The sequence below is a fragment of the Galleria mellonella genome, unplaced genomic scaffold, assembly GCF_026898425.1.
Source record: "Galleria mellonella isolate WM207_F2 unplaced genomic scaffold, CSIRO_AGI_GalMel_v1 utg54, whole genome shotgun sequence".
Classification (NCBI taxonomy): Eukaryota; Metazoa; Arthropoda; class Insecta; order Lepidoptera; family Pyralidae; genus Galleria; species Galleria mellonella.
In genome coordinates, this window is record NW_026442114.1 from 578,508 (window position 1) to 605,738 (window position 27,231).

Sequence of the window (27,231 nt, forward strand, 5' to 3'; positions counted from 1 at the left end):
CCATTTATTTACCAGAGGGAGACTTTATACAAAAGTCGTTTGCTAGGGCACCTCTGTCCCATTAGTGTTTCTACTGTGAAGCATTGCATGGCTGTGTTTCGGTTGGGATATGGCAGTGAAATCACAGGGTACAGAGGAATAAGACCTGAGTCCTCTGGAAAGGCAACGCATGGGGGGGTATCATGGGCGAAACAGTATATTCTGTTATGTCCATGGTACTACTTATGTCTATAGGTGATTGTTACCATTTTCCATCAGGTGGGCCATCAGCTTGTTTGCCATTCTAAGTTGCATAAAAAACACGAATTGGGTAAATACTTATTAAACTAATCCACAAATAAAAAACCTATATATTAGGGATCCAAACTATTTCAAACAAATCATTAAATTCAAATAATATAAGTTATTTATATAATATAATAATAGTCTTTTATATAATAATATCTCACTTTAAATGTAAATTCGATCGTAATAACGTATGCTATCATATACATTTATTCAGGAAGTTAACATGATATATTTATATATTTAATGGCACGTTTATTTTAATATGGTCATAAAAGTTATTACAATAGTTCCAATAAATAATAATATAAAACTAATAAGGGAGCAAATCATATTGGCAGCGAAAATAGTTCTCAAAATAAATCCAGTATTTTTGATGTAAGAGCCATTACTGTAGGCACAGAAAAATAAATGACGTATCGAAAAAATATATTTTCTTTTCTATGGATATTTTGGTTTCCACGTCATCTTAAGTCTCATCTGTAAAGTAATAAATATTGTTATGAATAGTATTAACTTAGATTAATAATAAGTTAGATTAAGAATATAGCTAATAACTTCCAAGTAAATTCGTGTTCAAAAAACAAGTCTATACTCACTTTATGAACTTATTACAACAATAGCTAATCATTATCTTTTATATTTTATTTATTTATATATTATTTATATTTTATATATCTATTTAGTTGTTACATTCCATGTAGTACCAAATTTTATAGCGATTGGTTAAGACGTTAAGTTGCTGTAAGGTAATAAACAAACAAACACTTTCAAGTTTATAATATTAGTAATGATTATAAAGAATAAAATTTTTAATAAGGTCACTAGTTTAAGCAATTTATACTTTGTTGAAAATTAACGGTATAGAATATACATTTATAAATTAATTAATGGCGGCGCCGACACGGAATGTCCTCAAATTATAGTTATTAATAAGAATATTCAGAAAATAATAATATAAGCATATTTCAATTATTAGCTATTTAAATATATATAAAATATATAATTTGCATATATTTTAAATAAATTTAAATTCTTTATTTAAAGTTAAGTTATTTGATTTATGAACATTTTTGTAATTTGTAGGTACCTGTTGAAACTTAACTTTTAGTTTTTCTAGACTTAAATACGAGTAATGAATAAACACTATAATTTCAGTTGAGAAAATTTTACTAAAGTAGAACTAAATTAATTTTTAATTACGATACATAGATAATATTAAAGACTATATATGTAGTCTTTAATATTATCTATGTATCGATCGATTGATCGTATAAAGACTACATAATAGATATTTTTATATGTAAATAAATTGTTTATATGTAAATAAAAAAATGCAATTGGGATTGCATCAACTGATTAATTTTTTTTACTAATAAATAAATTTGTTCTAAAAAAAGCTCATTATAAGTGACTTCGAAGGAGCAAATTCTAAACTTTATGATGTGTGTGTGTGTGTGTGTGTGTGTGTGTGTGTGTGCGCTCGTGCGTGTATGTATATTTGAGATGGATAATATCTGATATCTATGTATTGAGTTCTTCTAGATATTGGACTTGGACTCATTATGATATCGCCCATAGTAGTCGGATATCTATATTTGTTACGAGAGGATTTTTCTTTTCTATATTATATATTTGATAACCGATATCTAATATATATGTTATTGGGTCAATATATGTATAGATATTATAACTACAATATACAAATATCACTAGATATTAGTGTATATGTATGCGTGCACGTGCGCTTATGCCAGTGCTAAATAAATTTTTAGCTATGTAAAGTCTTTAATTTATTATCGAATCGTTTAAATTTTTTAATGAATCATTATATATTATACTTAATCATAATATTATTACCAATAATAATGTAATTGAGGAAAAGAAAGTGTCAATATCGGACGAGATTATAGAAATTATTTCACTTTCATCGGAGTATTTTTGGTACATAATTTTATTGCCCATATCCGGTAATATGAGGATATTATTATGTTTATGTAATTAATTTGTTGTATCCGCTTTATCAATATTACATTATATAATTTTAATACACAATTTAATTATATATTTTTCTTTTTAAGAAAGTTACAGTTATATTAACTATTATTCTTTTCCGGTGATTTCGGATACATAACCAGTATAATGTTGATATGCCAATTAGGATATGAGTAGCCTATATCACTGTCCATCATAAATGCTACGTGTTTATTAAATCCCATGATAATAGGTTCAGCTATTAAGGCGTTAAGTGGTATCGAAAAACTCATTTAAAATATTGTATATATTTAAATAGTTGTTTTATTCGACTTTGTTCGCGAGTATTAGTATATAAAGTATCCTATCTGTTAAGTTAGTATATAAACTACCTATGTACTCAATTTTGATCAATTTCATTAAGCGTGATTGAGTTACAAAACCAAAAATCATTTACAACTTACAAATTTTGAATATTGTTAGGATTTAAAATTACAATTAAGCTACATGTTAAAATATTAACTAACAGTATTTATTTATTATTTATTGACCACATTACAAAAAAAATATTAGGTATAAAAGGCGTCTCTCCCAGTCAACGTTTGGCAAAACAGAAATGTAATTATGCAGTAAAAAAAAAAAAATATTGAAAATCCTATTCATCTAAAATTTAGATAAACAGAGTACCTTCTCTAAAGGACTATCAGGTCGAGCATACAAATACAAAAATATTGAGCCTGCCATCACATTTTTGTTTAAAACCATGAATTGGATGATCTATCAATCAATTGAGTCTATTAAACCTGTTTATACATATAAAAAACACCATCCTCTATATTCCGTGAATTTTTGCACGACTCGATCTACGAGTAATTTCTATAATTATCTTCTATCGATTAATCAGTTTATGGTGCTGTCCAGTTTTATTACAAGATAGTTATATGTAACCTGTTTTTCTCGACCAATGCGGTCGTTTGAAAATGGTAGCGATGTAATTCAATAGACGACTGATATTTCTCCGACCACAGTGTACTGAATGGCGATACACTTACAAGACAATTTTTTTTATTTATACATTATTATTAAGTTTATAATAGTTTAACTAGTAAGCAAGGAGATTTAGCTCCGAAAAAATTTCAATCCGAAAGCGATTTTTTTATAGTTTTGTATTTTGATATTTTTTTTTATACATATATTTTATTCGAAAGGTATATTGAGCATTTCGGTTCGGGCAGTTTTCCTTTTGATGAAAACATATTCGTTCTTTGAATAAGTTTTAGTAGTTTTCTTTGAAATGGGACCCTTAGAGCCGTCTAAGAAATTTATTGATAAAATTAATACTATATATATATATATATCCAAAAGGCTTTTTCAGGGTGAGTACGGTGTTTTGTTGGAAGCAACAATTTGGATACGACAAATAGTAATTTCATAAGATTTTCGCTAAAATATCGTTAAACCATTTATCTCATATTTATTATCGTTGACCATTTATCTCTTTATTTTTGTTTTATTTTGAAAAATTAAAACGCATCAATGAATGCCGAGATGTATAGTATTCTTAATTTTTTTATTTTATCATTCCTTCTATACTAAGAATTAACATCTACGTGCTATAAATATCAATTGTGTGTATTTTTAATTTGAATTCTTCTAAATTATAAACGCAATATCTTTTTATAGACATATGATTTTATTTTCAAAGACTCGTGTATTTTGTTCACAAACAGGATATTTCTTCAAAAAAGCTGAATTTATTAGACGAAAATTTATTACAGGCATAAAACGGAAGTTAATCCTATCGGTTGAGTAACAATGAATGGAGATGTTGGTAGGGACCGCCTTAGACGAACGTATGTCGACCAAATAGGCGAAGCGCTGAAGAAGGGCCGAATAAAAAATATTCGTAACCGGCGAGCGTGTATGGAAAGATTGATGAATGTGGAGGAAGCGAAAGAGGCTTGTTTGAATCGAAGCATTTGGTGGGCCATTGTTTCTGTCTACCCTAATGAGAGACAGGCATGACAAATATGCGTGTATGTATGTATATCAATGGATTCCGGTTTGATATACCCGTTTCATTACATCTAGTTTAATCTCACGCCACAGTATATATATATGTCAGTATTAAAACTCTTTTAAGATTCAATAACTCTTCGCTAGATTTCCACAAGCGTTCGAGAGTATCGCATACTTGTTATGTTTTCACTTAATAAGACGACCAGTTGTGAGTGGTAACGCACCCTGGTTCCAATCTAGAAATGTGTATCACTTATATCAATTGACCTGTTTATATTCTGCCCCAGTTTTTCCATTACTCACATAAATTAGACAAAGTATTAAAGGTAAAAACGTTTAGGATTCTTCGGAATACGTAGGAATGAGTGCTATCGTCGAAAAAATCTATAATAAATTTTTGATCGTCAAATGCTAAATGAATTGAAACGAACAAGTTTCATAATGCTATGACTCGACATGATTTAAATGAAACGGCTTTCTGTCATCGGATGATTGAAGATTATGCCCCACAAAAACCGACTTCAATTCTGATAAATCAGTTATTTTGGTCTAAAAATTAAAGTACTCTACCAATTTTGATGAAATTTCTATGATACACATCTGTAAGTATATCCTTTCAGATAAAAAAGAAATTTTTCAAATAAACTTAGAACTCATGAAGTTACAAGTGAGGTAACAAACATAAAAAATACACCTGAATTAAGAACCCCTCTTTTTTAAAGTCGGTTGCTATGGGTAGCGTATAAAGTTAGTTTTATTAGGAAATTGTAAGGCAGTTGACAGGTATTTTGTGAAAGAAGACATACTGCGACGACTCCAAATAAATGGAAAAAGGCAAGGCAATGACGATGAAGTTTGTAGGAATCATTATTCTTTATGTCCACAAACGTAATGATAAGAATAATTAATTTTAAATGTAACGCACAAAGAACGAAGTTTGCAAGATTTATTGCTAAAATTGTTTTTCAACAAATATGAACAACTAACTTTCACCCGTGACTTCTTCCGCGTGATCAACATAATGTTTACGGACCAGGATAACAAGCAGTTTATGACATTTTCCATCCCATAAAATACATGTATATTAAACTTCATGACGATTGAACAAGTCATTAAAACGGTAAGAGGTAATGAATAAATAAACTTATTTTTATATTTATAATATTAGTAACTATAACTATTTAGTAACAATAACTATAAGGGCCACCCCTTCTCTACTCGTGGGTGTCGTAAGAGGCGACTATGGTAACTTAATGGACGAAGGATGGGCAGCAACGTCCTTCTTAAAACGTCGCTAAAGCTTTACTGCAGTTGCTAACCCGCTTGCCAAGCATAGCAACTACTGGCCAAAATCTTCCTTTATCAGAGAGACCTATGTGGGCAGTTAAGGGCTGATATGATAATGACCATGATTATTATTATTCATATTATATTTTTGATATTTACTAAAGATCTTAAAAATACATACATACATAATATATATACAAATATTTTATATCTAAGTACGTACCTGGTACCAGATATAGTACTTCATCTGATCCTATGAGAGCCAAACGTCATTCACTACCGGGAAGTTTCCGGAACCTTCCTTACTAATATTACAGACGTGTCAGTTTCCTTAATAGTTTTCCTCGGTTATTTTTTTTTTCTTAATATACGTACCTACAACATACATATAACATTCCATAACGGCTATAGCACTTATAAGAAGTTAAAATCCAGTAATATACATGAATTTCTTACGAATTATAGTCGTATTATACCAAAGGGAGACTATTGGCGACCGGCCGATGCAAACTCTTTAGACAATATTATACTTTTTTATATACATTTACTTTTAGAATGTTCTTATTATTTGTAATTTCAATTTTATATTTTTTGACACAGATTGTCTGTTCGTTGCTCGCTGTTAATACATTTGTATCGCTACTAAATTCCGTGTCTACATCAATTTATCATCTCATCACAGTCCACCGCTCCGTATTAGAGACTTTGTACAATAGTCGTCTGCTTGGGCATTTCTGTCCTATTCGTGTTTCTATCGGAAAGTATTTGTATTTGCATGATTGTGTTTCGGTTTTAACCTCTGCAGAGAGCTCATTTTACAGCCTGAGTATTCGTGAGGGAAAATTCCTATGTAACCGCTTTGTTCGCGATCATTTAGGTTCAAGCGAATGAAGATGAATTCCCAAATAAATGAGGTATTAACTGAATTCCATGGTGCAGTTCAAGTTTATAGACAGTAATTATCACTTTCCATCAGGCGAGCTTCCAGCTTCTGTGTCGTTGTAAGTTGATAGATAATACAAAAGATTGAAGAAAGTTGGAATCAATTTCAATCGTAATATCTCTTTAAGTACGTTCTTTTTCAATCGACTTCAAAGAGAATGGGATTCTCAATTCGATTGTATTTTTATATGTTTGTTACCTCATAACTCCGTCAGTTTTAAACCGATTTGTAAAGTAAGAACTTACAGATTAGTTCATTACAAGTTTTATCAAATGTAGTTTATTTTTTAAATCAAAATGTCTTGCTACAGTTGACTTCGTTTTTTTCCTGTAAAACATAATTTTATTATAAATAAGCTATTACTTTATATAAATGATTGGAAAGTACAAAACTACCATAAAAACAACATAAAAGCATATCCATTCAAAATGGCAGTCGTTCGCAGAAGCTCGTTAATTGATCGACTGTGTTCGCTACAAGTCAATAAGACAAACAAGCACGGTACACACACAATAGCAATTGTCACTTGATATATAGTGAAAGTGCTTGCAAGCCAGCTGTCTGATACGCGGTGGGAAACGATTTGACTAGTCAATTATGAATAGATCTGATTACAATCGACTGTTGTAATGATTTAGTAGTGGTTGAATTTGCATTTAATTAATGTAATTATTTATTTATTTTGTTCTTACTAGCTATATCATGCGTCTTCACTTGCGTGAAACAGTACATTAAGAATGTACTGCTATGTTAGGATATATTAACCTACCCCTGTATCAACTTTTATAGAAATCTGTTTAGTTAAGAGTAACAAATATCAATCCGTCAATGCTTATAAACTTTCGAATTTACAGTAACAAACAAACAAACTTACTTTTAAATTTATGTCGTAGTTGAGTAGAGAGATAAAGTAGTATATATTAACTTTAACTGGCAAATTCATGATACTTGGATTATATTATTATAATTTTGGTAAGAATGTCTAATTTTCAGAATTTTTTGTAGTATATATATATATATATATATATATATATATATATATATATATATATATATATATATATATATATATATATAGCATTTGTTTTTATTTCCTAATGTAGATTTCTACAGGTCAAAAATATTTTAAGTCAGTCGAGTAATTTTTAAGTTTATTCATCAAATATAAACAAATATACAATAACATAAAATATTTCCTCTTTGTAATATTAGTAAAAGTAGGAAATTTTCTACAATATATAACGTTCTATATAAATTGAACTGGCAATCTCTCCGCGTTCACGAGACAGTTAGCTGAATATGACAACACTGATATATGGCTGTCAATCACCGAATAGAAAGTCTAGTGTCGCGAATTTACATGTCAAATCATATGATGACTCCCAAGAAAGTATCTGCCGTCTCAAGCGTGAACTTGACCTGATAAGATAATATGGTAATTTGAATCACATACAAATTGCACGGATATTTTTTGAAGTGACAGTTCGTGGGGCGTTATTAGTGAAAATAGTCATCAAATGCTATTATTAAGGCGGCCTCTAAAAGAAGATAGTTTTATTTATTTATTTGGCGTGAATTTACTGGGTACAGAGGAATAACACCTGAGTCCTCAGGAATGGCAACGCATGGGGGGGTATCATGGGCGAAACAGTATAGTCTGTTATGTCCATGGTACTGCTTATGTCTATAGGCCACGGTTACCACTTTCCATCAGGTGGGCCTTCAGCTTGTTTGCCATTCTAAGTTGTATAAATAAAAATTTAACTTGAATGCACAGTAAAATTGTGTTACATTTGGCGGACTTAACATCGGACGGTGTTTCCTACCAGTCGAATGGTAATATAGAAATAAGTAGGCGGTGCATTATTGAATAGAGGAATTATAAATAATACTTAATAATATACGTATATTATAATAATAGATTTACACTAATATAAATATATACATAATATGTTCATTAATCAATACATATAATAAATAAATAAAATTAACTGTTTTAGAACAGCAACTATTTTTTTTATACTTCTTAGAATGGCAAACAAGCTGACGGCCTACCTGATGGAAAGTGGTAACCGTCGCCTATAGACATGAGCAGTACCATGGACATAACAGAGTATACTGTTTCGCCCATGATACCCCCCATGCGTTCCCATTTCTGAGGACTCAGGTGTTATTCCTCTGTATTCAGTAAATTCACGCCATATCCCACCATTCAAACCGAAACACAGCCATGCAGACACAACTGCTTTACGGTTGAAACACGAATGGGACAGAGGTACCCAAGCAATCGACTTTTGTATAAAGTCTCCCTCTGGTAAAATAACAATCTATGACTATGTTTGCTTCTGTGTATTTTCTGTCTTTCTTTTTGGAGTCGGTTGTGAAATAAAATGTTTGCTACCTTCATTCAAATTATGTATCATCTAAGGTCCGGCTCCCATTTACGAAACTGTATGAGCAATGAGCTTAACCACATGTCTTATGCAACTCTTTGTATGGTTGTATACTTGGTATATCAGGGTTTTTCCATCTTTCATTAATATTAGTTCAATGTAATGATTGGAATGGAAAATCTATCTAAAAAGAGGTCGTTGACTTTTTTCTTGGTGTGATAGAGAGATAAATAAATATTTGGTAGTAAATAATAGGTACGGAAGTTGTTTTATTTTTGGATCAAAATCTATCGTTTGTAATAAAAACATCTCGAATGTTCTGAGAAGTATTCTTCGTGAAAATTAATTTAAATAAGTATCTAATACCATTCTGCTGGGGGAATTGTTAGTAATGGGAGGTTAGTCCCCGTTGCTATCAATATGGGTATGGGTATATATCAGGTCGACCTCCATGCGGTTCCCCCTGGAAACCATCGTGACAAATTTTTCGTTAAATTTGTCATGATGGGCAACTGACCTGTGTTTTCATCCTCACCAATCATCCCTCACTAGTGCCCAGCCAGTGTATAGCGATAGTGCAGGCAAGGTAACCATTCTATAATCATCCATTAAAAAAAAATACCATTCTGTTTCGCAAAAAGCGACTCAGTTGTAAACAAACATATACATGCTAATAAATGACTAACAGAGAGTAAACGAGCATACGGCTCACCTGATGATATGCGACTAAGGTGTTGCCAGCCTTTTAAAAAGGAATATGCTCTTTCCTTGAAAGTTATAATGTCGTATCGGTTCGTAAATACTGCTGCTGGAAGTTGATTCCAAAGAGGGGCTGTCGGTGTTTCTTAATCATTAAAAAAAAAACAGAAAAGAATGATATTTATGTTAAAAATATTTGAATTTAAAGTGCGGATCGTGTTACTACAATTCGAATTTGCTTCGCAACAAGCAGTTCTTTTACTCTGCTAACTCCAGCATCAAATATCATAAAATTATAATGGGGATATATAGGAATAACTAAGCAAACAACGTTGCCGTGTGGTTTCGGCATAGAACGGGCAACCTCTTCCTTTCCCATGGGTGTTGTAAGAGGCGACTAAGGGGATTTAACGGTTGAGGGATGGGCAGCAGCGTCCCTTTTAAAACATCACCAAAACCTAACTGCGGTTATTAACCTGCCTGCCAAGCAACTACTATCAAAACCCTTAATAGAGGGAGACCTATTCAGCAGTATGAGAGTAGTAGAAAGGTAACGGCTGATATAATGATGAAGGAAACAACATGGGAGTAAATCCAATCGATTGTAGAAATAAATCATAAAGTTGAATTCAGAATTAACGCCTTCGCCTTATTATAGTGAAAAAAAAAAATTAGTCAATTTACGGATTTTCTTATTTTACATGTTTTTGTTTTTATAACACAAGTTAAGTAAAAGGCTTTTTTTTAATGGATGGTAATGTAATCGTAACACCGTCTGCACTATCGGTATACGCTGGCGGGGTCACCAGTGAGGGATGACAGGTGAGAATAAAAAGCCAGGCCAGTTAGCCTATTGTGATGAATACACTTGGAATTCAACAAGAAAGTTTCCAGAGGGGAGCACGTGGAGATCGACCTGATAGTAATTCGACTGTTACTCTGCATTACTAATAATCCCTTTCCCCCAGATATAAGGGTTGACGAGGCCTTTCTTGGTCACAAACTCGTATATGAAAACAATTCCACAGCTCATTCCCTTGATTACACCATTCAATTTAAACGCAGTACGATAACTCATATTATTTCAAAGAACATTTTGAGTTTCTAACTAATCGTAATAGTAGTAAGTCCTACTTTCGCGTGCTGTGTTATTATAATAAAGAAAATTAGCACTACTTTCGTTTTTGAATCATTTAAACATGCATTGAACTGAGTCTAGTGATGGGCGATACTATGTTATATACTGTGACAATATCTATATATTGGCTCCATACTGAATAACTATATAATAAATAAATAATATCTATAGTTGTGTTTGCATGGCTGTGTTTCAGTTTGAAGGGTGGGATATGACGTGAATTTACAGGGTATAGAGGAATAACACCTGAGTCCTCAGGAATGGCAACGCATGGGGGGTATCATGGGCGAAACAGTATACTCTTTATGTCCATGGTACTGCTCATGTCTATAGGCGACGATTACCACTTTCAATTAGGTGGACCGTCAGCTTGTTTGCCATTCTAAGTTGTATAAAAAATATATAAATTGAATACGTATTAAAGAAATAAATACATAGATATCGGATTATATGGAAATGTGCAGGGAATCAATACATGCCCGGCAACATTATGTAAAGAATATAATAAAGAAAATAAGAAATATAACTAAAAATTTGTGATGATGACCTTTTTTTTTTAAGTTAAATATATGTTTTGGATCTGATGGACTACTTGAAACCTGGTATGGGTCGTGTGGATGGGCATCAAAGGTATCATAGATTCCATTCAAATATATAATTATTATGATATCTATATATAGGATTTTAACATCGATATCGTACATATTACCCAAGCCTAACTGAATTAGTGGAACTAAACATTGTATGGAGAGGATAAGTGACGGCCATAGTCTAACAATTTCGCCAACGGTTAATCGCTAATGGCACGCTTAATTTGCCGTCGTACGTCGCTGACGCTGTTTCCGATTTTCCACTTTGTTTTCACGAATGAAAGTATATTTTCACTTGATGAATGAGTAGCAATTAAGTGTAGAAAGATTTATGTAACGCTCGAGATGCTGCATTCCGTTACGTTATGGATATTTGTATTTATGTGCGATGCGATGGACTTTTGGAATTTTTTCTATTACGGTTTGATAACCTTATTTTTTCTTTTGTTTTCTATTCGAAGTTGTTCATGATATAAATTTACATAGATGTAGTAAATATATTATTTTAGCTGAAAAGAGATTATTTGGACTTTAGTTGAATTGTTTCTATAATATAAAATTCCACGAAATTAACTGGATGATATCAAAATTAATAATACGGTATTTATAAAGGTAAGTCTGAAAAGTTCTAAAAGGTTAACAATATGTTAAATTTATTTTTGGTCTATAGGGTTTAGAACTGTGTTAGCCTCATTTCATTTTATGACGAATGTAGCCACCAGTTTTTTTTTTGTGGGCCAAAAAATAACTCTTTTCCGAGTAAAATCTATATGTATATAATTTAGAACAGCCTTTTTGTTCTGCGATCTATAGGTTCTAAATTCAAATATTTTCAATTTAATGTATTTGTGAAACTTATAATACATACGTGAGTGGTATGAGTGTGTGTGTTGTGTGATTATGCGTACGCGTGTGTATGCGAGTGTGTGTGTGTTTTATAGTGCATGTGTTCACGATTGAAATTGCAGTGTGTGTAAAAAATAGGATATACAGTAAAAATAGCCGTTTAATCAAAAAATACTTACAAACTTATATACAGCTATATATAAACGTAAGTAATACGATTTCGTCTCGACATCTCATCATCATCGACTGTAGATTATCGTTAAAACTTTATGATCAATTCGCACGCTTGTCAAACCTGTCACTCGTGTAGCTCTGCCTAGTTGAAATTACCTAGAATGATGGAAACTAGATGAGTTTTTAATTAGCGTTGATTATGTTTACTCGGTGTTTAACATTTATAGAATTACTAGCTGTTTCTTGTTACTTTTCCCGCATGAAATAGAATAATAAATATCAGTTTTGGTCTGTGTATTGAATACAGTGAGTAACAAACATCCAAACTTCCTCATCTATGATATTAGTAAGTTTTTGTATATTATACATATACAGAATTCATGGTAACTTAATATAATTAAAAAAAATAGAATATACATTTTAGATTATATAAAACTTACTTTTAAATATTAATTGATATGTTAATGAGTCGTTCTCTTTTGTTTAAACTAATATTATAAAGATTAGAGTTTTTATTTATAAATAAAAAAAACAAAATTTAAAAACAACTGATTTTAAAAATTCTTTCACAGTTTTCTGGGGTTCCTTTTTACTTAATTTATATTGCTACACATGCAAAATAGGTAGAAATATAAGTCGAAGCAGGTCACTGTGAACGATAAATCTTATTTATATCTTCATTATTTCATTCCATTTCGATCTGTCCTTATAAATATTTCGTTCTCTTTGTATACCTCGTAGAATAGATATATAAGTAGTTGCCAAACATCCAATCATAATAAAAAAGTCACTTTGTCAGTTATAGAATCTAATATTTCTACGAACCACTCAGCCGTCAACTTTTTACTTAGCCACACCCTTAGAAGCGTCTAGCTTTATTAACTCAGGTGTACCGTATTTAATAAGGGTGTTAAACAAGTTTCTCTTCTATATTAAATTTTCACGATAATGTTAGAGAATATAATCATTATCGGTCTTTATCGTTAACAATGTGTATTATTAGTCTATGAAATTTTTTTTTTATATTATAAATTAGTGCTCACAACGACACTGTCACTTTTGATTATGACAAGGTATTTGTAATTCGCTCTTTGAATTTTGTATTTGGAATATGTTCAATTTTAATTTTAAATTTCAGTTTTTTTTTTTTATTTTTATTCAAAATATTAAGTCTCATATCCGAAATGTAAGTATTGACAATCAGCGTGTATGCTCAAATTAAGGGGTTGCCTAAAAACCAGCGCTGTATAGTAGAGGTAAGCAATATATAGCAATACCTGTATATTGTAGTTATAATAAATATATATTTGTCAGTAACGGATATATTAAATATCGATTATCTAATATATATTATATTGAAATGTAGAAACCTGTTTGAAATAAATGTGGATATTTGATTAACATGGGCGCTATTAAAATGGGTGATAGCCTTTTTCTACGCCGTATATATTCAGAAGAACTGAATATATAGATAACGAGGTGTTACCGATACTGCTCATTTCTACTATATATATGGCAACAGCTGAGACATCTCCAATAATAAGCAAAAAATACTGTTGTTGTTTCTGTGAATGTAATAATTATTATTGTTGGTAATAAAGAGGTATCTACCTAAATATAAAACTACTAGCTTTTACCCGCGAATTCGTCTGTGCGATATGTTTACTGACCCAGATAAAAAGTAGCCTATATTCTTCTCTATACACGTAGTATGCATATACCAAATTTCATTGTGATCGGCTAAGCCGTTAAGACGTTAAAAAGTAATAAACAAACTTACTTTTCAACCAACTTAAAAAGAAGGAGCTTCTCAATTCGGTTGTATTTTTTTATGTTTTTTATCCTCATAACTCCGTCAGGACAATTGCTTTACAATTTAAAAAAGTCTTTTCTTAAATTGCTTTAGAACTTTAGGTCTTTAACTAAAAATAGGCATTCTTACAGTTTGGTCCTATAGAAATTTTATCAAAATTGGTTTAGTGGAATTATTTTTAGATATAAATAACTGATTTTGTCATAATTGAAGTTGGTATTTTGTGGGACACGCTTCTTCACAATATTTAATTATACAATTATTATTAGTAAGGATTCTCACAGTAATATGAGACCATAATAACTATTGATCTTTACAATATTGCTTTGTTAACAAGAAGTAATTAATATATTGTTATGTTACTAAGTGTTACTACATCAATTCATTAACGTCATAATACTGCATATGTTGTTCTCTCTTATTACCCCCAATTACTATGCTCGCTAAGCGACTATAGATTTAAATTTCGAACTTTCCTTATTTTGTATCAGTGCTTTGTGGTTTAATTTCTTAGTGAATTACAACATACTGGTGTAAATGATTGTTACTAATGAAGATCTTGACATAATTATAATGAACTTTAAATGAAGAACAGTCCCATTGCCAGCAATATACCATTTCAGTTTATTCCAATCGCCTTCTTTTAAAAGCCTTTTATCAATTCTTGTGGAATTCATCATTATGAGTTAACTAACCTGCTTTCATCCCCATGTATCAATACTCACTCGTGATCCTGCAGTGCATACCGATATTGAAGGGGGGGGGGGGGGTAAAATGATACATACATACTAGTGATAAAATGGCTTTAGATTTCCATTCTGTACATATTATTGTATATGTACGCAATCATCGTATAGAAAATTTTTCAATTTTCTTACCAAATTAACTCGAACTAATCTTTCTTTTTCACCGGTTATCGGTTCTTCGAGTTATGTGACCAGCCCATTGCCACTTCAGCTTGCTTATTATGCCAGTTCTTTTATGGTATAATAATATTATTAATATCTAAATAAGTCACCATATAATGGTATAAAGTAGATATAAAATTTACTTTCCATTTTTGAATGATAAGTAATCGCTTTACAAAAAGCGTTTTTAATAAAAATTCCTGTGAGAGACGAAAATTTATCTACGACGGTGACACGACGGCGGGAGGGCATGATGGGAGGGACACGGTCCGACTCTCTCCCAATAAAAGTTCTATTGACAGATAGATCAGTTTACGATGTAAGTACATACGTATGAGTGAAGGCCCTTAAAATGGCGATAAGGACCACCATAAAGTGTTTTACTCGTTTGATACATTTACAGAGAGATCACGATAGTTATATAAAAATATCAAATCTGATTCACTGAGGGGAAGGGTTGTTAATAACGAGGATTGGTAGCCCATTGCTAGCAATATACACTGTCAGGTCGACCTCCTCGTCGTTACCCCTAGAAATCATTGTGATTGATTTATTGTTAGATTCGTCACGATGGACTAACTGACCTGCTTCATCCTCACTTATCATCCCACACTGGTGCCCCGCCAGTGTATACCGATAGCGCAGGCAGGATTACCATTCCATTATCATGCATGAAAAAACCTGATTGACTGTTCTCTCAAGACTATATAAGAAATATAAAATTTTGATAACGCCTACAGCACTATATGAATGCGTTGCCAATTCTAAAGAAACCTTATAATATTTAGGTAAACCCTCGAAAGAAAGAAAGTTTAAATTTACCAATAGATGCTTTGGACAACATTTTTAAAGCTCTATTCCTATAGTGGTTCAGAAATTTATCTATGAAAGATGCCTCATTGCCTTCAAAAGTGTAATTTTAATATTAATTTACTTGCTAGTATAACATATAGTATAATAATAAATTACGAATAGTAAATCTTTTACCAGCAACTTCTTTCGGATGATCGGGATATATATATATATATATATATATATATATATATATATATATATATATATATATATATATATATATATATATATATATATCCCGATCATATATATATATATATATATATTTAATGGATAATAATGAAATGGTAACCCCACCCGTGCTATCGGTATATACCGGCGGGGCACCAGTGAAGGATGATAGGTGAGGATGAAGTAGGTCAGTTAGCCCATCGTGACGAATTCAACAAGAATTGTTCACGATGGTTTCCAGGGGGAACCACGTGGAGGTCAATCTAATAAGGCATATTGCTAGCAATGGGGCTGTCAAACTCCATTGCTAACAATCCCTTTCCCCCCCCAAATCGGGATATATTCGCTAACAATTCGGGGTACAAAGTAGCCTGTAACTTTCACCATCTCATATAGTTTGTGTACACCAGATTTCTTAGTAATTGGTTAAGCCATTGAGGTGCTAAGAGGCTACAAACACACAAACTCACTTTCACATTTGTAATACTAGTAAGGATTGTCATTTCCAAAAATGTATGATTCAAAAAACGGAATTAATGTATTTAACATTATCTTCCAGTTAACCTTTGACAAAATACATCAGAGGGAGACTTTGTACAAAACCGTGTTTCAACCGTAAAGTAGCTGTGTTTGTATGGCTGAGTTTCGGTTTGAAGGGTGGGATATGGCGTGAATTTACAGGGTACAGGGGAATAACACCTGAGTCCTCAGGAATGGCAACGCATGGGGGGTACCATGGGCGAAACAGTATACTCTGTTATGTCCATAGTACTGTTCATGTCTATAGGCAACGGTTACCACTTTCCATTAGGTTGGCCGTCAGCTTGTTTGTCATTCTAAGTTGTATATAAAAAAAAAATATATAAAATAATTCTGCGTAAAATATTGAAAATAAATATGGGTAAATAGTTAAAAATGTATCTATCTGTATAATCATCATCATCATCACCATCATCATATCAATCATTAAATGCTTATACACACATAATTATATTTGTGTACATTTAGTAGATTTAAATATAAGTAGATACCTTTGTCAAATGTATCTGTTTACATTTATATATAATTATATTTATATATATTAAATATATATAAACAATAAGTATAAATACATATTACAGTCATAAATAATAGCAGGAATTGTCGTTCTGGAGCGTTTAAGACGGGCGTTTTACCACCTCACTATCTTAAAAACCGTCCGCTCTCACGACAAACCACTTTTATGGGCCAACGTTAAGTAGTCATGAATCTTGTTACAAAACAGGGAAATGGATTAAGTGATGTTTTGTTACTCGTAAAAGCAATATCTTTCACTTGGTAACTGATGATATGTCCCCTAACTTTCACCTAACGTCCCATGCGAAGTACGATTTGACTACACTTTAGATTTAACGTATCAATGGTCTGGTTCATGCTCATCATTACCGCATTCCAGGTGGTTTTCTTTTTTTATTGTATATTAAATATTCACTTATGTAGAATAACGTTCTTGATATCTCGGTTACAATTATAATTAAATTAGAAGAAAAAAAAAAGAAATATTTTTATTCAAGCAAACTTGGATTTAAGCGTTTTTGAATAGTCAGATTAGCAGAGGGAGACTTTGTACAAAAGTCGATTGCTTGGGTACCTCTGTCCCATTCGTGTTTCAACCGTGAAGCAGTTGTGTTTGCATAACTGTGTTTCGGTTTGAAGGGTGGGATATGGCGTGAATTTATTGGATACAGAGGAATAACACCTGAGTCCTCAGGAATGGCAACACATAGGGGGTATTATGGGCGAAACAGTATACTCTGTTATGTCCTTGGTACTGCTCATGTCTATAGGCGACGGTTATCACTTTCCATCAGGTGGGCCGTCAGCTTGTTTGCCATTTTAAGTTGTATAAAAAAAAGTCATTTTTTCATTACAACCCATTCGGAACGCAATTTCAGCCAAGAAAAACAGGCAAGAAACTATTATATAACGGCTATTATATGTAATTAAAAGAAATCACTAAAATAAATAGAAAAAAAATAAATCGAGTTTCTTAAGGGTTCTTCTCAACCGATACCAGCATTCCAAACCCAGCGCTCGTAAATGTTGACGTAGAACTGTAAAAATTAACAATTTAGAACCGACTTCGAAAAGAACCCGGATCTGGATCCAGTGTTTTTTTTTTTTATGTTTATATGTACTCTAAATATTAATAGTTGTAGCACTTCAGCTACCCGCTAACAACATGCTTTCCAACTGCATTGGGTTGACTGGAAGAGATCTCTGTCAGAGATACTCATAAGTCCACCCTTGCTCACAATATTTATAAATGCATTAACAATGTAATTTTCAAGTGCAGTAAAGAATATATATAAATAAATATATAAATCAAAAAGAATCCACTCATAATGAATATGAATATTCGACTGGTTTTTTTTTATACAGCTTAGAATGGCAAACAAGCTGACGGCCCACCTGATGGAAAGTGGTAACCGTCGCCTATAGACATGAGCAGAGACATAACAGAGTATACTGTTTTAACCCATGATACCCCCTATGCGTTGCCATTCCTGAGGACTCAGGTGTTATTCCTCTGTACCCTGTAAATTTACGCCATATTCCACCCATACATACATATCCCACATATAACAAATGAGTGGTTATCAATGTCCAGAAGAAATATATAAATATTAGATATTACACATCTCCAGTGGGTTTACTTTCAGAAATACTCGTATCAGATACGGTCAGGGAAATGTGGACATATCGTGTGCTATGTTCAATACAAGGAAAATAGGTAAATACCTCTGACTAACCTATTAGGAATTATATAGTCAGCATGTTTTATCTTTTTTTTCATATATATATTTGATAATTTTATAATGGACTAACAACTCGGCCCTGTATCACACAGGTTACGGGGTACGGGTAGAATTTTTGAAAATAATATATGGTCTGTATTGCTCGTTGGTATAGCTTTCTATAAGTGAAAGAATTATTCAAATCGGTTGTTTTGATTTTAGTTTATAATGATAAACAAACAAAAAATCCTGTTTATAATATTCGAATATATAATTTAAGATTTATCTCGGAAAAATTATTTCAAAATTTTACAAGTAATCAACCGCGCCGGTTTTAATGAATTTTCTATGAAAGTCTATCTTTTCAGATAAGAAAGGAATTTTCCAAATCGGTTTCAAAATGACAGAGTTATGGGGTATTTAAAAAAATACATAAATAAAAATACAAACGAATTGAGAGCCTTCTCGTTTTTTTGAAGTCGGTTGAAAATATACTTGCAAGTGTATTGGTTCGGTTCGGAAAATGTATTGGAAAATATACTAAGCCTCCTTGGAATACGTGCCTATGAATTTTGACGCATATTGAAGCTTTGGGTAAAATCTTTTGATAGATGTTTGATCCACTTTTATTTGATATGAAAAGATATATTGAAACTTTATGTGAAATATTGTTATCCTTCCTAATATTATTAAAGTGAAAGTGTATTTATTTTATTTATTTATATGAGGATTTCCGTAAAAGAACCAAAAGCTCGAAGGATAAACAATGAAAGTTTCAATGAAGTGGCAATAGGCTAGTCACATAGCTTTAAGAACTGACAATTGATGGAAAGGAAATTTTCTTGAGTGGTGATTCCGTATGGGCAAACGCAGTGTAGGACGACCCTCCACCCACTAGATGGAATGACGACCTTAAATGCATTGTAGAGAATCAGTGGATGCAGCTCGTTCACGACTGTTCCTTAAGACAATGTATGGGGGAAGCCTAATTTTAGCAATAGACGTTATACATAGACGAATTTTTAGGTATTTTCTTCTTTTATTATAATAACACTAGCCTTTACCTGTAACTTCACCCGAATATCCAGGTCACTCGGTTCAGTAACCGGGAAAAGAGTAGCCTATATCGTTCTCTATTTTACATAACACCTGCTGTATACCAAATTTCATAGTGATCGTTTAAACCATTATAATACTGAGAGGTAATAAACAAACAAACTCACTAATACATTTACAATATACGTCATAACAATCTATCTATTGTGGAGGGAAAGGGATTGTTAGCAATAGAGTTTGACAGCCCTATTGCTAGCAATATGCCCTATTAGGTCGACCGTGGTTCCCTTTCTTCAAAAATTCGTGAACAATTCTTGTTGAATTCGTCACGAGGCTAACTGGCCTCCTTCATCCTCACCTATCATCCCTCAATGGTGCCCCACCGGTGTATACCGATAGCGCGGGTAAGGTTACCATTCCATTATCATCCAAAAAAAAATACTATCTATTGTCTAATTATATTTATAATGTTAGCACAGTATAAATAACTCTTCTTGTTAGTAAGAATTAATCGTTCATAAAAATTCTGCTACGATTATGCAAAATCGACAAAGTTACTAAAGTTGCAACTAAATCAAAACGATTTTCAAATATAACCGATTATTCGTGCTTTCATGCGCTAGCATTTCCTAGACAAAGTTCGTAGTAATGACGTTTTGATAGTTGTTTCGTGTTTGCAAACTTTATCCATTTCGAAATGAGATTTTATTCCGTCACAGCTAAAATACAATTTCGAGGCAAAGACGTTCGGAAGCAATTTTCAACTTTTATTTCCACTGAAATGTCATTTTATACTGCATGTAAATTGTGATGGCAGATTTTCGCGTTGTAAATAGCGTCACGAAACATTTTTATTGTTTAAGACTGCTCGCTACTGTACGTTATGTATAATGAGAAATCGCTCCGGATATTGAGTTTAGATATCTTTATTTATATGCTTTCACATTCACACACACACACACACACACACACACACACACACACGCACGCACGCACGCACGCACGCACGCACGCACGCACGCACGCACGCACGCACGCACGCACGCACGCACACGCACACACAGGCGCGCGCGCACGCACACACACACACATACGCGCAGACGCGCACACACACACACACATACGCGCAGACGCGCACACACACGCACACGCACACGCACACGCACACGCACACGCACACGCACAAGCATAATATCTTCTTATACATATCCTCTTAGATTATGTAGATAGAGCATTGAGCCTCAAACGATCGGGTCAACTTTTATCAGCTAATTAATAAATAAAATGACTACAGATTAGCTGACTCGTTTTTTTTATTAATGTATTATATACTTACGCACACAATGTATCTTGACGTATCTATATTTTATTACTTAATAAATAAAATTAGTTTATGCGCAATAAAAAGGTGTAGAATTTATAAGACAAAATAATGATAAAAAGGAATCTTGAATGAAAAAATTGTATGGAAAAGTTGACCCGCTTTTCTCGAAACATTTTTATGGGGACGCTCTATCTATATAATCTAATGGGTTATCTTTTGTGGTATTTTATTTAGCAATAGTTTTCTATTTCAATAATATCAAATGCTTTTAATTTTAAGATGTTTGTCGCTTCTTACCATATCAGCTGTTAATGGTCCGTTGCTGAACATAGGCATTCCCCATAAGGGTTACCTCCTTCGAACTTCCAAATTTACAAGTCTTACCTCATTATATTATTAGTGTAGATTAAAATACACCATCATATTATCAGCTATTTACGAGTACTATCTACAGTTGAGTATAGGCTTTTTCAGGGGTTTGGCGATAGCTTCAATACTTGACAGGCAGATTGGCAACCGCAGTTAGTCTTTGGTGATGTTTTAAGAGGGACGCTACTGTCCATCCCTCAACTATTAAGCTCCCTAAGTCGCCTTTTACAACATCCACAGGAAAGGAAGGGGTGCCTCATTCTATGTTGCAACCAGACGGTAATCGCTTATTATATTCTATCTATATTATACAGTTTTGAATACATTTTTAATGTATTAGTTTTGGCTGTAATTTGATAGTCAGAACAAACGATTTTACAAGTATAGATAAGAAATATAAACACGTACAAAAAAATGCCAATTCTTCTATACATTTCTAAAAAAAATTAATTAATATATGTATAAATGATATAATTTATTACGGTCAGTGTACTACAGACATTACGTGAGAGCTTTCTCGCTTATCGGCCACTTAATAGCCTCACGACCTAATACACATCGGAATTGGGCCAGCAAAAGTGTATGCATGGGAATAAATCTTCACCGAACATTTATTGCGATCATATTTAATTTATTTTGCATAAAATAATATTTAGAGGCCTGTAAATTAGTTTAACGATACTTTGGTGCAATTTATCATTTATTTGATACATTTTTAAAATATTGTTTACCATAGAATATTGTAAATGACATGGCCAGAAAGGGAGTGACTAGTCAAGTGACTATAAATAAAGATGAATAGAAGAAAACATTTTACGCTGATTCTAAATAGATATGGGAAAAGGGCAGAAATATATATGTATATATATTTAATCTGTTAGTAAATTAGAAATTTATAATAATTTTATAGATATAAGTAATATATGAAACTTACTATTTTGTGACTTCTTTCTTTGTCAAAGCAAATTATTTAGTCACATTTTACTCTGCAAAATATAACATCGTCAGACGTGACAAAACAATTAGATATGAATTAATATTGATACTGTTGTAAATCATTGAATATATAAAATGCTTATTAAAAAAAAATATGATTAAGAAAAATAATGGTAACATCGAACAGTAACTTTAAAATATATTTATCAAAACATTTCCGGCCATTATTAACATATACTATGAATTTTGACCGCCATGTATTTAGAAGTAGATTTTATTTCGAAACAGTAAATGATTTTGCTTGGCATAAAATGGGTGTGTCAACCGTTACAAAATTACGAGTAATATAAATTACGAGTAGCAGATACTACCTGTTATAAATATATTTATTTACTATATTTACCAATTAAGAGAGAATGACAGTTTCCCAATTCGCTCCCTTAGCGATCACAATATATAAAACATAATAAAATTTAATTACTGGACACTTTCCAAATGATTTATTGTCATTTTACGAAACTCGACAAGTTGACAAGTTAATATATCCAAGTCCGGATACTGGTTCATGACAATGTTGATCAGAGTCAATGCCAGTGGAAGAGGAGCCTGTTTTGTTAGCTGAATTATTCTCAACGTGACATAGAAAAAGTCCCTTCGACGTGCTCGAACTTATATTAAAATCGGTTCGGAATTGATGATGTAATTGAGAAACATAACTAGAGGGAGACTTTGTACAAAAGTCGATTGCTTGGGTATGGCAGGGATGGCAACGCATAGGGGGTATCATGGGCGAAACCGTATACTCTGTTATGTCCATGGTACTGCTCATGTCTATAGGCGACGGTAACCACTTTCCATCAGGTCAGCTTGTTTGTAGTAAGTCGTATAAAAAAATATTTTGCTTCATAATTTTTCAAATACATTTTTGACATCAATGTTCAAGTTTTCAGTGATAGCTTAATAAAAATATTGTCGTATGAATAACGTTTTAAAAATATTGAAAATTTTTCAATTTTGTTTTATACCACCAAAGCGGCAAACAAGTTACTGTAGCTTATGAACACCTGAATAATGAACGCGTTGTCGACCCTGAAAGAACTTTAATATGCCCTTTTTTTAAAAAAAAAACATACTGTCATCTATAGGGGAAATCTGAGTTCATTCAGCCTGTCGCATGCATTCGCATGAGAAAATTTCTATAAAAACCCACTGTTTTTAAAAATTGGCCGATAATTGTCACACTTAGTTATGAACGCACTTTAAACTCCAAATATGCGATAATAAGAATAAGTCATCTGATTAGAATAAAAATGACGATGCCTATAAGAATATGTAGAGATTGCAATATAGGATCCTTCAAAAAGAGTGTAAGGTTTCTTTAAGGTGGGCAATATGCACATGATACCCTTGGTGTATTAGGCACTATAGGCTAGGGTAACTGTTTATCAACAGATAGGCAGCATCTTCATTTACCACCTTAGTAGTATAAAAAATATATGCCAGTTAAATGAATCTAATACAGAGAGTATTTCTAATATTCATACAAAATATTAGCTCTGTACAGTTGTCGCTTAGTCACGTATTACTAAGAGAGAAGTGGTATGAAATTTTAAGATTTTTACTCCGCTAAGTGCGACGTTCTCTAGAGAAAACTATTTGAGACGGTAGATCTGGATATTATTTCTTTATTATTATTTCTAAAGTTGTCAGAAATAATAAGTATTGCATTTCGTATGGTACATGAAATGATCAATTGTAATTCAGTGTTATATATTATATATTTTTTTATACAACTTAGAATGGCAAACAAGCTGACGGCCCACCTGATGGAAAGTGGTAACCGTCGCCTATAGACATGAGCAGTACCATGGACATAACAGAGTACACTGTTTCGCCTATGATTCCCCTCATGCGTTGCCATTCCTGAGGACTCAGGTGTTATTCCTCTGTACCCTGTAAATTCATGTATATATGTTATAAATACAATTATTTATTATATAATTTGTAATTCGTTGTTTTTATTTATTTTTTAAGCGATGGTTATCTGTTTTCATCAAATAGGTCATTAGCTTGCTTGTAATTACTCTTTCTATCTCTCTTTATAATTAATTACTTGTTACAAGTTACATAAAAAAGTCAGTCATCGACTATGTATAAAGTTTTTCATTAGAATTTAAGAGTGAGTAACCAAGTTTTGTTAAAATTATCAGTCAAACATTTTCTTTTTCCATATCTATTTGGGATTGTCGTTATATTCATCTCTATTTGCGGTCATCTCACTAATTACTCCCTTTCTGGCCATGCTATCTTTCACACAGTCCATCCATCTCTTTTTGGGTCATCCTCTGCATTAACAATCATTCATATTTGTATGTAACCTCTTTCTTACTACATGACCTTCTTCCCTACGCATCATATAATGACTATTTTTCATCTCTTCCATCTCTTTTTCTCCTATTTCTTTCATCTATTTCTTTGAAACTTCTTCTTATATACTTATTCTTGATCTTACATATTCTAGTCACACAGATAAAAAATTTAAACACCAATTAATCGTTATTCTGTGTATACTAATACAGGACATCATCAAACTGTCTTTTTAATCAGTCGTGTAAAATTTGATTGTTTACATTTTCATTAAGTTCTATTGAATTAGAATAGAGAAACCTTGTAATAAAAGATGTGTAATTTTGTCCACAGGTGTGGTTGTGATGACATGGTGGTGGGCGATCGCGCTGCTAGCGCTAGCGACGCCCGCCCTCCCCGCGCCCAGGGCGGGCAACGGTGAGCTATTTTACAGTAAGCATCACTTGCGCACTATTTCCCCGCTCGAATCCGCTAAAAACGCAGCGGATACGTAGCAAAAACGCAGTAGGCACGCAGCTAAAACGCAGCGGGCACGCAGCTAAAACGCAGCGGGCACGCAGCTAAAACGCAGTCGACTCTCAGCTAAAACGCAGCGAGCACACAGCGTTTTTGTTACGATTGAGCAGCGATTTTAACGGTTTCGCATCTATTCACTAGCACATTACAATTGGTGAGTAATGTACCTACTGCAGTAATAGAATTACTATATTAAAAATTTCGTATGCGTTAACGTTAACGTATCAGTTATAAATATCTCTCAAATCGAAGTACTGCTAATATATTGTAGAACTATTTCTATGATAATATTAAAGTTAAATTATGAAATAAAAATACACTTCATTTCTGTCTGTTGGCACTTTATGGTGAAGGAATTATTATAAAGCACTGGTTACGCTTATTTAATATTTATAGATAAGTATTTTAATTTGTGAGTAAAAATATAACAAAAATATCGTTTTTTTTTTTAGTAAGCGACTATGAATAAAGAATTTCACGTATTTAATACACTCTAAATTGTATACATGTGTTTTTACATATTTTGCTTCAAAATTTTTAATTATTATAAAGCTAAAGCTAGGGAGATTTATCTCTTTAATCCAACCTGATTGACAGATAAATACACGTTTACGTCTATAATATACGTTTTCAAAATTCTTACCACTTCTTTTTTATCTATAATACACGTTTTCAATATTCTTACCACTTAATTAATGATTTACATAATTAAAAGAAAAAAAAACATAAAATAAAGTACTAAAAAATATACTTTCGCCATGTGTCTCGTAGTGACATAAATAAGTCGCATCTCAATGATAGTTTAACTTAAAATTAGGATACACGGACGCGAACAACTAAACTAGAGTATCAGTATATGTAAAACCGAAGCGAACTTTAAATAAATAATGCCATATATTTGCGATATGACGTATGTTTGTGACATTGTCAACACCGAATGTGACAATACAACAAAGACGGCAGTTTAGAAACCATTCGTTCGCGCCTTCTTATCTTAGATTGAGTCATAAAGCTAGGATAATACCATTTCGGTTTATGACCCTTAGACAGTGTCGAAGTCACTCTATTTACGTAACAAATGCTAATTATTTAATTGGTTAATATTTTTAATTAAACCCAAACTTTAGTAAACGTTTTTTGAAGTATGTTTTCACGTAGAAAATTCAAAATTAAATGAAACTACTAATGAGTGTCATCCTAGATAAATTGTTTAAGAGAGGTTTGATAAACTTTGCTATAGTTGTAAACATAATTTCATCCCAACCATCTGGACGAGTGGCGGTCTTCCACCGTGCGTTTGTTAAGGCACCTTCTTCCACGCACAACCACTCTTTAGCAGCAGTAATTCCAAACCGATATGACATTAGAGCCTTCAAGAAAAGAGCATATTCCTTTTTAAAAGGCCGGCAGTACACCTGCAATGCCGCTGGTGTTGTGGGTGAACATGGGCGGCTGTAGTCACTTACCATCAGGTGAGCCGTATACTCGTTTGCTCCTGTATTGTAAAAAAAAAATCTGTTACATTATTAGTATTAAAATTCAACTAAATATGTAGAAATTTGGTAATTTGGATTCTCCTATTTGTTATTTACTCGTTCGATATATAATGGCTTGATATAAGCTACATATTATAGCTTATTTTAAAAGGATACATTTGGCTATACATTTAACAGCATCAGTTACCGTTTCCTTGAAATATATTTTTTTTTGTAAAATTTATTCGTTCGTATTCACTATTTGGCCGTGTGGTCCCGGAATAGAATACGCCACCTCCTCCTTTCTCGTGGGTAT

At 32.4% G+C, this 27,231-nt stretch overlaps 1 protein-coding gene across 2 annotated transcripts in view; it reads left to right on the forward strand.

Annotated features, from left to right (window-relative positions):
- Positions 1 to 27,231, forward strand: part of LOC113516602 (serine proteinase stubble) — a 162,891-nt gene that overhangs the window by 58,125 nt on the left and 77,535 nt on the right. Inside the window, exon 3 of one of the 2 annotated variants that reach the window (XM_052898881.1) lies at positions 25,258 to 25,356. In XM_052898881.1, the coding sequence (XP_052754841.1) occupies positions 25,258 to 25,356 (99 nt within the window). The remainder of the gene's footprint in view (positions 1 to 25,257; positions 25,357 to 27,231) is intronic. The other variant, XM_052898882.1, reaches the window with a different exon arrangement.